Here is a 12,343-nt window from a genome sequence, read left to right as displayed (position 1 = left end):
TCAGTAAACATTCGTGGGTATTTTAAGATGGTTGCAATTTCATGTTTTTTTTTTCAACTTCCCCATCATAAAACTCGGGACTATATAGCTTTAAATCCTCTCAAAAATATAAAAGCAAATACGCTCTGCTTAACTGGTGTTTGGTGATTTGATTAGTTGTGTTTGTATGAGCATATGTTTGTTGGCTTATGATAAACATTAAATTTAAATGTTCCAGCAGCCTTATGAATATGCGTATCTGGAAATTGAATGACTCCATTTACCTCACTTTCCACAGTGAATTTTACGGAAGGGATCAATGAACTTATCTTGAATAGAAAGCCATTAGGACTCCCACTTAAAAATCACATGTAGAGTACATCATATACAGGGTAACGGATCATCTTAGGATTGGCACTCGTATCAGGAAACACTTGTACTATTTCCTGACGAATAAAACCATTGGATATTTAGAGTAAGGATTTTTATGAGTATTTTATTTCATAATATTGCATATACAAATAAATTGGTACATGGTAATACAGTGGTAGAGTATAACGACAGAATACGAGTTACGACATTCTGATGAAGTACCACGTAGACGATACGTCTTCACAATAAAAAGCCATAATGTGTACTGTCTTATTTACATAGCTTAGTACAGGTAACAAAGGGTTTCCCATAGACATGCCAAATTTTTGGAATGTAATTAAAGAATTAATTTGACAGAGTCATTGAAGTTTTTTTTTAAATTTTGCATTAATTTATATTTCAAAATGGAAAACTTTGAGCATAAGTGTTCCTGCAAATACAATTAGGTAATTATAGAGATAATTATACGTTATTATATATTCGTAGAGAAGTGCTAGATTTGTGTACCTACAGTACCTTTGGCGTGGGAGGTAATTAAGTGTGATCCGAGGATAGGGAAGACTGCTCCACTGGATAAAAAGTTTTGCTTCCACGGTTTGGCATTTGTGTGTGTGTGAGAGAGAGAGAAAGAGAGGAGGCGCCGTGCAGTCTGTCTGGTCTCCCCTCTTAGTCATAACGGCGGTGTTCTTCAAAGACCACCCCCACACACCACACATCTCCCACACACCACCCTAACACCGCCCACACACAACCCATATCTATCTATGTGTAAATATGTACCTTACACCGTGCCTACCAGCATGAGCGAGTTATATGAGGAGCTGTTACTTGTAGCTTTCCTGTGGTTGGTTCAAGAGTCACCCACCACGCTATCCGGTCTCAGACCACACCTCTTTGTGTATATACGTTGAGAGATATATACCTCTTTGTGCATATAAACTGCGAGATATACACCTCTTTGTGCATATAAACTGCGAGATATGCCTCACTGTGTGTGTATACCTTGAGAGATATTCCCCTCTTTATATATATACGTAGAGATATATACTCCTCGCGGTTTTTATTCACTCTGAATACTGTAGTATATTGTATTACTCTTAAATTCATTGAGAACAGCTAAACCCGCAAGGATCTTGCAGCGCTTGGAGAATGAGAGGCATACAGATTTGATCTGAGGACACTAGAATTAACTCTCATTCCACGAATCAAGAGCCCAAATATGGACACGAAAATACGAACACACAAACGCGGACACGGAATAAACTCAGAGCTGGACAGATACCTAAAGACTGTGCCGGATCAGCCGGGCTGTGGTTCTTACGTTGGATTGCGTGCGGCCACCAGTAATAGCCTCGTTGATCAGGCCCAGATCCACCGGGAGGCCTGGTCGTGGATCGGGCCGCGGGGGCGTTGATCCCCGGAATGCCCTCCAGGTAGACTCCAGGTAGACACAACAAAACCTTGGACAGAAAAAAACGCGGACACACACACACACACACACACACACACACACACACACACACACACACACACACACACACACACACACACACACACACACACACACACACACACACACACACACACACACACACACACACACACACACACACACACACACACACAAACAAACAAACACACACACACACACACACACACACACACACACACACACACACACACAAGATACAACGATAAAAGCAGGTAAGAAAGTCGCGCATTTACGGTTTAATATATTTACATAGAGTGCTGGCAAGTATGTCCTCAGTGACGTGAAGGTCAGGTGTCCTGGAGCGTTGGCAAGTATGTCCTCAGTGACGTGAAGGTCAGGTGTCCTGGAGCGTTGGCAAGTATGTCCTCAGTGACGCGAAGGTCAGATGTCCTAGAGTGCTGGCAAGTATGTCCCCAGTGACGTGAAGGTCAGGTGTTCTGGAGTGCTGGCAAATATGTCCTCAGTGACGTGAAGGTCAGGTGTCCTGGAGTGTTGGCAAGTATGTCGCCAGTGACGTGAAGGTCAGGTGTCTTGGAGTGTTGGCAAATATGTCCCCAGTGACGTGAAGGTCAGGTGTCCTCAAGTGTTGGCAAGTATGTCCTCAGTGACGTGAAGGTCAGATGTCCTGAAGTGCTGGCAAGTATGTCCCCAGTGACGTGAAGGTCAGGTGTTCTGGAGTGCTGGCAAATATGTCCTCAGTGACGTGAAGGTCAGGTGTCCTGGAGTGTTGGCAAGTATGTCGCCAGTGACGTGAAGGTCAGGTGTCCTGGAGTGTTGGCTAGTATGTCCTCAGTGACGTGAAGGTCAGGTGTCCTGGAGTGTTGGCAAGTATGTCGCCAGTGACGTGAAGGTCAGGTGTCCTGGAGTGTTGACTAGTATGTCCTCAGTGACGTGAAGGTCAGGTGTCCTGGAGTGCTGGCAAGTATGTCGCCAGTGACGTGAAGGTCAGGTGTCCTGGAGTGTTGGCAAGTATGTCCTCAGTGACGTGAAGGTCAGGTGTCCTGGAGTGTTGGCAAGTATGTCGCCAGTGACGTGAAGGTCAGGTGTCGTGGAGTGCTGGCAAGTATGTCCTCAGTGACGTGAAGGTCAGGTGTCCTGGAGTGTTGGCAAGTATGTCGCCAGTGACGTGAAGGTCAGGTGTCCTGGAGTGTTGGCAAGTATGTCCTCAGTGACGTGAAGGTCAGGTGTCCTGGAGTGTTGGCAAGTATGTCCTCAGTGACGTGAAGGTCAGGTATCCTGGAGTGTTGGCAAGTATGTCCTCAGTGACGTGAAGGTCAGGTGTCCTGGAGTGTTGGCAAGTATGTCCTCAGTGACGTGAAGGTCAGGTGTCCTGGAGTGTTGGCAAGTATGTCCTCAGTGACGTGAAGGTCAGGTGTCCTGGAGTGTTGGCAAATATGTCCTCAGTGACGTGAAGGTCAGGTGTCCTGAAGTGTTGGCAAGTATGTCCTCAGTGACGTGAAGGTCAGGTGTCCTGGAGTGCTGGCAAGTATGTCCCCAGTGACTCGAAGGTCAGGTGTCCTGGAGTGTTGGCAAGTATGTCCTCAGTGACGTGAATCAGGTGTCCTGGAGCGTTTGCAAGTATGTCCTCAGTGACGTGAAGGTCAGGTGTCCTGGAGTGCTGGCAAGTATGTCCCCAGTGACTCGAAGGTCAGATGTCCTGGAGTGTTGGCAAGTATGTCCTCAGTGACGTGAATCAGGTGTCCTGGAGCGTTTGCAAGTATGTCCCCAGTGACGTGAAGGTCAAGTGTCCTGGAGCGTTTGCAAGTATGTCCCCAGTGACGTGAAGGTCAAGTGTCCTGCCCTAAACATCAGCAGACTTTTCCTGTCTATCCTAAACATCATCAGTCTCTCTCTATTTATCATAAACATCAGCTGAGTCTTCCAGTCTTGTCCTAAACATCGACAGATCTTTCTACAAAGATTTACACTCTAGGGTCGAGATTTCTCACCTACCTCATTTAAAAAGATATAACTGTTTATTACAGTCTTTTTCAATTTGGATACTAACAGAAATTCACGCACATGCGCGCGCACCCCCGCCCACACAAGGCTGGGAAGCAAAACATCGTCAATGAATATCTAATTTCTTTACTGACGTTTCGGATGCGTCTTCATCCACCATCAGAATCTTAAGATGTATTACAATAAAAGTATATTTTAATCTGTAAGATTTACAACAGATTTAAATTAAAAATGTCTCTGTATTAAACTAATATATTTTAAAGATTATGTTACAAATTTCTGAACCTGAATGGGCTTAGCGTTTTTTTTTTTTTCATAATAATCAGAACCACATTGAATAATTGCAGATAATTACAATAATCTAAAATATAGTACAGAGTAACAATAGAACTGTATAGTTTAGAACTGATATTAACACATTTCAAATGAGACTCCCTAAAACGTGATTTCCAAACCTAATTCAACCTTTTTAATGAATAAATGAATCAGCAATATTATGTAAATTACGTAATAATACAGACCAAACACTTTAGTATTATACACATAAACAAGATGTTTAGGGAAAATAATTCTCAAGAATATATTAATGTTGCAATGGTTGTAAATCATTACACATAGCAGGTTTACTATGTATTTCTTCAATGGTAAACTATGGGAAGTTATTAACTGTAAAGAGTTGAATTGATTTTGCTTACTTATTAAGGTCTGGTTTCAAGTTCTGTATACATATAATACATATAATATATATATATATATATATATATATATATATATATTTTTTTTTTTTTCTTTTTTTTTCAACAAGTCGGCCGTCTCCCACCGAGGCAGGGTGACCCAAAAAAGAAAGAAAATCCCCAAAAAAAAATACTTTCATCATCATTCAACACTTTCACCACACTCGCACATTATCACTGTTTTTGCAGAGGTGCTCAGAATACAACAGTCTAGAAGCATAAACATATAAAGATACACAACATATCCCTCCAAACTGCCAATATCCCAAACCTATCCTTTAAAGTGCAGGCATTGTACTTCCCATTTCCAGGACTCAAGTCCGACTATATGAAAATAACCGGTTTCCCTGAATCCCTTCACTAAATATTACCCTGCTCACACTCCAACAGATCGTCAGGTCCCAAGTACCATTCGTCTCCATTCACTCCTATCTAACACGCTCACGCACGCTTGCTGGAAGTCCAAGCCCCTTACCCACAAAACCTCCTTTACCCCCTCTCTCCAACCCTTTCGAGGACGACCCCTACCCCGCCTTCCTTCCCCTATAGATTTATATGCTTTCCATGTCATTCTACTGTGATCCATTCTCTCTAAATGACCAAACCACCTCAACAACCCCTCTTCTGCCCTCTGACTAATACTTTTATTAACTCCACACCTTCTCCTAATTTCCACACTCCGAATTTTCTGCATAATATTTACACCACACATTGCCCTTAAACAGGACATCTCCGCTGCCTCCAACCGTCTCCTCGCTGCTGCATTTACCACCCAAGCTTCACACCCATATAAGAGTGTTGGTACTACTATACTTTCATACATTCCCTTCTTTGCCTCCATAGATAACGTTTTTTGACTCCACATATACCTCAACGCACCACTCACCTTTTTTCCCTCATCAATTCTATGATTAACCTCATCCTTCATAAATCCATCCGCCGACACGTCAACTCCCAAGTATCTGAAAACATTCACTTCTTCCATACTCCTCCTCCCCAATTTGATATCCAATTTTTCTTTATCTAAATCATTTGACACCCTCATCACCTTACTCTTTTCTATGTTCACTTTCAACTTTCTACCTTTACACACATTCCCAAACTCATCCACTAACCTTTGCAATTTTTCTTTAGAATCTCCCATAAGCACAGTATCATCAGCAAAAAGTAACTGTGTCAATTCCCATTTTGAATTTGATTCCCCATAATTTAATCCCACCCCTCTCCCAAACACCCTAGCATTTACTTCCTTTACAACCCCATCTATAAATATATTAAACAACCATGGTGACATTACACATCCCTGTCTAAGACCTACTTTTACCGGGAAGTAGTCTCCCTCTCTTCTACACACCCTAACCTGAGCCTCACTATCCTCATAAAAACTCTTTACAGCATTTAATAACTTACCACCTATTCCATATACTTGCAACATCTGCCACATTGCTCCTCTATCCACTCTATCATATGCCTTTTCTAAATCCATAAATGCAATAAAAACTTCCCTATCTTTATCTAAATACTGTTCACATATATGCTTCAATGTAAACACCTGATCTACACATCCCCTACCCACTCTAAAACCTCCTTGCTCATCCGCAATCCTACATTCTGTCTTACCTCTAATTCTTTCAATTATAACCCTACCGTACACTTTTCCTGGTATACTCAGTAAGCTTATTCCTCTATAATTTTTACAGTCTCTTTTGTCCCCTTTCCCTTTATATAAAGGGACTATACATGCTCTCTGCCAATCCCTAGGTACCTTCCCCTCTTTCATACATTTATTAAACAAAAGTACCAACCACTCCAACACTATATCCCCCCCTGCTTTTAACATTTCTGTCATGATCCCATCAGTTCCAGCTGCTTTACCCCCTTTCATTTTACGTAATGCCTCACGTACCTCCCCCACACTTACATTCTGCTCTTCTTCACTCCTAAAAGATGGTATACCTCCCTGACCAGTGCATGAAATTACTGCCTCTGTTTCTTCCTTAACATTTAAAAGTTCCTCAAAATATTCTCGCCATCTACCCAATACCTCCATCTCCCCATCTACTAACTCCCCTACTCTGTTTTTAACTGACAAATCCATATTTTCCCTAGGCTTTCTTAACTTGTTTAACTCACTCCAAAATTTTTTCTTATTTTCATTAAAATTTCTTGACAGTGCCTCTCCCACTCTATCATCTGCTCTCCTTTTGCACTCTCTCACCACTCTCTTTACCTTTCTTTTACTCTCCATATACTCTGCTCTTCTTATAACACTTCTGCTTTGTAAAAACCTCTCATAAGCTACCTTTTTCTCTTTTATCACACCCTTTACTTCATCATTCCACCAATCACTCCTCTTTCCTCCTGCCCCCACCCTCCTATAACCACAAACTTCTGCCCCACATTCTAATACTGCATTTTTAAAACTATTCCAACCCTCTTCAACCCCCCCACTACTCATCTTTGCACTAGCCCACCTTTCTGCCAATAGTCGCTTATATCTCACCCGAACTTCCTCCTCCCTTAGTTTATACACTTTCACTTCCCTCTTACTTGTTGTTGCCACCTTCCTCTTTTCCCATCTACCTCTTACTCTAACTGTAGCTACAACTAAATAATGATCCGATATATCAGTTGCCCCTCTATAAACATGTACATCCTGGAGCCTACCCATCAACCTTTTATCCACCAATACATAATCTAATAAACTACTTTCATTACGTGCTACATCATACCTTGTATATTTATTTATCCTCTTTTTCATAAAATATGTATTACTTATTACCAAATTTCTTTCTACACATAGCTCAATTAAAGGCTCCCCATTTACATTTACCCCTGGCACCCCAAATTTACCTACTACTCCCTCCATAACATTTTTACCCACTTTAGCATTAAAATCCCCAACCACCATTACTCTCACACTTGATTCAAAACTCCCCACGCATTCACTCAACATTTCCCAAAATCTCTCTCTCTCCTCTACACTTCTCTCTTCTCCAGGTGCATACACGCTTATTATAACCCACTTTTCACATCCAATCTTTATTTTACTCCACATAATCCTTGAATTAATACATTTATAGTCCCTCTTTTCCTGCCATAGCTTATCCTTCAACATTATTGCTACTCCTTCTTTAGCTCTAACTCTATTTGAAACCCCTGACCTAATCCCATTTATTCCTCTCCACTGAAACTCTCCCACCCCCTTCAGCTTTGTTTCACTTAAAGCCAGGACATCCAGCTTCTTCTCATTCATAACATCCACAATCATCTCTTTCTTATCATCTGCACAACATCCACGCACATTCAGACTTCCCACTTTGACAATTTTCTTCTTCTTATTCTTTTTAGTAATCTTTACAGGAAAAGGGGTTACTAGCCCATTGTTCCCGGCATTTTAGTTGACTTTTACAACACGCATGGCTTACGGAGGAAAGATTCTTATTCCACTTCCCCATGGATATAAAAGGAAAATTAATAAGACCAAGAACTATTAAGATAAAATCAAAGAAAACTCAGATGAGTGTGTATAAATAAATGTGTACATGTATGTGTAGTGTGACCTAAGTGTAAGTAGAAGTAGCAAGACATGCCTGTAATCTTGCATATTTATGAGACAGACAAAAGACATCAGCAATCCTACCATCATGTAAAACAATCACAGGCTTCGTTTTACACTCACTTGGCAGGACGGTAGTACCTCCCTGGGTGGTTGCTGTCTACCAACCTACTACCTATATATATATATATATATATATTATATATTGGACCCCCGCTTAACGATCACCTCCAAATGCGACCAATTATGTAAGTGTATTTATGTACGTGCGTTTGTACGTGTATGTTTGGGGGTCTGAAATGGACTAATCTACTTCACAATATTCCTTATGGGAAAAAATTCGGTCAGTACTGGCACCTGAACATACTACTGGAATGAAAAAAGTTCGTTAACCGGGGTTTTGGTGAAGAATTGCCAATATACTGCAAGGAACAGCTGCAACATTTTAAACTATATACAATATTTAAGCATAATGATCTAGGGGGAGTCTCTCTCTCTCTTTACATTTGAAGAATGAACCAATCGTTTAGGAATTAGTAAAAAACAAATCTAAATAAAATTTGAAGATAAAGTTCGAGCAGTAATGCGAAAATTATTAATGTGAGTTAAGAAAAGTTTACGACTTGGGTTACCTGCTTGAAGGAGTGTCCAGCATTGTTAATGATTAACACTCGCTACGTTATTACGCACCGCTGCACCGCTACCGCCGCTGCCATCACCGCCGCCATCACCGCCGCCATCACCGCCGCCATCACCGCCGCCATCACCGTCGCCACCACAACACGAATTACTAAATACTTCCAAATTGTCTTTATCAAAAAGAAAGAAAAATATTGTGAATATCTGTCCCATTTAGCGTATGTCCAGTGATGCTGTTATATTCTCACCAACATCCTCAGGCGACACCATTTTCCTCGTATCTGTTTCCAACCAAAAAAATAGTAACATCGCTTTGAAATTTCGAAGAAATGGAATTTCTTGTGCAATGAGTTGTAAGTGAGGAGATTTTGTTTTTGTTCATGTGAGGCGCTAAACCCTTCGGTCATTCAGCGCATGGAGTGGTGAAGGCTCGATCCTCCGTATTGGAGAGACTGAATTACCCATTTATACTCACAGGCTTCCTTCTGTGAGGAAGGAATCTTGCTTGGCCACCTGTTGAGTGTCCTCCCCCGCCTGGTGAGAATGGCGCCGTCCAGACACATACACACACACCAGCAGTCTCTCTCTGGATGTGCTCTGAGGAGGTTGTTGTCCTCCTCTCCGCCTCCTTCTCCTAACTTAACTTTACACAATTCGCTGTGTGCTGCTTCTTCATCCGTATATCTTAACAGCCGTCTCTAACACGGTGGGTCATCCACCTGGCGTGTGTTTAAAACAACGATTTATGGACATAACGACCGTTGTTATCCAGTGTTTTGTCTGCGTTTTAAGTTTAACTGGTAATAACCAGTGAATTGAATGACAAGGAAAGATCAGGTGGCAGTTAAAGGGATAACTTTTTTGGGTTCACAACCGTATGACCCGGGATCAATCCTGGGCGAGTCGAGACACGTGATTGTCTCCTTACACCTGCAGACCTAGCAGTAAATAGGTACCCGGGTGTTAGTCACCCTATATTTGCTGTCCCAATTCACCTAGAAGGAATGGTCCCTAATCTGCACACAGAAATCACTCCCTACGAAAGCAGAAGACTGGGCAGGGGATGCAAAATACCCGCAATGAAAAGTAGGGGCGCCGTTAGTACAATAAGAGAAAACACAGTAAGTGTCGGGGCCCAAGACTGTTCAACAGCCTCCCACCAGCCATAAGGGGAATTACCAATAGACCCCTGGTTGTCTTCAAGAGAGAGCTGGACAGATACCTTAAGTCAGTGCCGGATCAGCCAGGCTGTGGTTCGTACGCTGGACTACTTGCGGCCAGCAGTCACAGCCTCGTTGATCAGGCTCTGATCCACCGGGAGGCCTGGTCGTGGACCGGGGCGCGGGGACGTTGATCCCCGGAATACCCTCCAGGTAGACTTAGCAGTAAATAGGTACCTGGGTGTAAGTTACCCTGCACTTGCTGTCCAAGTTCACCTGGCAATAAATAGGTACCTGGGTGTTTGTCACCCTACACTTGCTCCTAAACCCGAGTGGGTTTACCGCTTCCCCTAAATATAATAATAATAATAATAATAATAATAATAATAATAATAATAATAATACTGCTCATCACAGTGCCAGTGTTCTAACACCCACCACAGTGCCAGTGTTCTAACACCCACCACAGTGCCAGTGTTCTAACACTCACCACAGTGTCAGTGTTCTAACACCCACCACAGTGCCAGTGTTCTAACACCCACCACAGTGCCAGTGTTCTAACACTCGCCACAATGTCAGTGTTCTAACACCCACCACAGTGCCAGTGTTCTAACACCCACCACAGTGCCAGTGTTCTAACACTCGCCACAATGCCAGTGTTCTAACACCCACCACAGTCCCAGTGTTCTAACACCCACCACAGTGCCAGTGTTCTAACACCCACCACAGTGCCAGTGTTCTAACACTCACCACAATGCCAGTGTTCTAACGCCCACCACAGTGCCAGTGTTCTAACACCCACCACAGGGCCAGTGTTCTAACACTCACCACAGTGCCAGTGTTCTAACACCCACCACAGTGCCAGTGTTCTAACACCCACCACAGGCCCAGTGTTCTAACACCCACCACAGTGCCAGTGTGGTTTTAGTGGCATTCTCAGCCTCAGTGCCACAGTATGGTGTTTGTGGACCCTAAAATAAACATATACCTGTGACCGGTTTCGCGAGTTTCTATGCTCTTGAAAGCCGTCCTGAGGCCAGACTTCGTCGTTGTGGTCATCCAGGCTGTTACTGCCAGCGGCCCGTAGTCCTAATCATCAAAGCTGGCTAATCTGGCACTTGTCTCAAGTGCCAGAAATGCCTTGTTTAAAAATTGGATTTTTTTTATGTAAGAAATCTTTGTATCATATATATCTTACCGGAAAAATTATTATTATTATTATTATTATTATTAAATAGAGATTCAGTTACCTCTCGAAAACAAACACTTTTTATTTTATTTTTTAACATATTGTTAGCAGAAACTATAACAATCTTAGAAGTGAAGAAATAAATGAATCGTACCTCTTTAAATCCCCTTGAATTAACATTGTTAAAGGTAACGTAAATACAGGGACAAATGTAATTAAGAATTTTTGATCTCCCCTCGAACGACTGAAGATGGTAATTTGAGCGAAAAGAAACGAGAGGAAATAGTGTGCTCCAAGGAGTGACTTTGAGGAGTGGATTGCTGCTTTGGTATGCTCTGAAGGCAGCTGGGATACCCAGGATCCTCTGAAGGCAGCTGGGATACCCAGGATCCTCTGAAGGCAGCTGGGATACACAAGATCTTCTGAAGGCAGCTGGAATACACAGGATTCTCTGAAGGCAGCTGGAAGACACAGGAACCTCTGAAGGCAGCTGGGATACCGAGGATTCTCTGAAGGCAGCCGGAATACACAGAGGATCCTCTGAAAGCAGCTCGGATACCTAGAATCCTCTGAAGGCAGCTGGGATACACAGGATGCCTCGAAAATTAAGTGGTAAGATTACTAAATTCCTTTTTTTCAAGTTTCTTTTTTTTTGTCATGTTTCGTGATGTGTGACAATGCATACAGTGGTTACATTGGAAGGCATGAGTGTTGTGTAACTGGCGGGTGTTGGTAAGTTATTTAGGTATACGTACATATAGGTATAATTATCATACCTTGTAACATAGGTGTAAATCACCTAGGATAACCCGAAAAAGTGAGAAAAAGTGACTTATTTCCATTGGGGTGCTTTAATGTAATGGGAAGGGTTAATATGTAGGTGGAGAAATGGGTCTTTTCTAGGTAGGGGAGGCGTGAGGCTCTGTGGAGGGGAATTTGTAGTGTGGTGGGATGGCGAGGTGTGGTAAGGGGTGGCGAGGTGTGGTAATGGGTGGAGTTAAGGGGTTTAGGAATAAGATAGAGTGAGGTGTTGTATCTCAGGAAGTTGCTGTGACCTCCAGCGTCTTGTTAAAGTCATGTGAAGCTGCTCTCTCTCTCTCTCTCTCTCTCTCTCTCTCTCTCTCTCTCTCTCTCTCTCTCTCTCCCATTCCTTTTCTCTTCTTTGTATATCTTACTCCCTCTGGAGAGAGTACATAGAAGAGCGACGGGAATAATGAATTGAAGAACTACTCTTTATAAGGTAAGAATGACATTGAA

At 42.4% G+C, this 12,343-nt stretch overlaps 1 protein-coding gene across 10 annotated transcripts in view; it reads left to right on the top strand.

Moving 5' to 3' along the window:
• Positions 1-12,343, top strand: part of LOC128693269 (caskin-2) — a 1,211,837-nt gene that overhangs the window by 614,314 nt on the left and 585,180 nt on the right. The window contains exons 1-2 of one of the 10 annotated variants that reach the window (XM_053782851.2): positions 9,311-9,443; positions 11,337-11,698. The exons of 5 other annotated variants lie outside the window; for them this stretch is intronic. In XM_053782851.2, coding sequence (XP_053638826.1) covers positions 11,680-11,698 — 19 coding nt within the window. In that variant the 5' untranslated portion in view covers positions 9,311-9,443; positions 11,337-11,679. Of the gene's footprint in view, positions 1-9,310; positions 9,444-11,135; positions 11,699-12,343 lie in introns of those variants that run through there. 4 more of the 10 variants (XM_053782847.2, XM_053782849.2, XM_053782848.2 and 1 more) reach the window with 4 other exon arrangements.

Source organism: Cherax quadricarinatus, chromosome 28 (genome assembly GCF_038502225.1).
Source record: "Cherax quadricarinatus isolate ZL_2023a chromosome 28, ASM3850222v1, whole genome shotgun sequence".
Taxonomy (NCBI): Eukaryota; Metazoa; Arthropoda; class Malacostraca; order Decapoda; family Parastacidae; genus Cherax; species Cherax quadricarinatus.
This window is presented reverse-complemented; position numbering and strand designations above follow the sequence as displayed.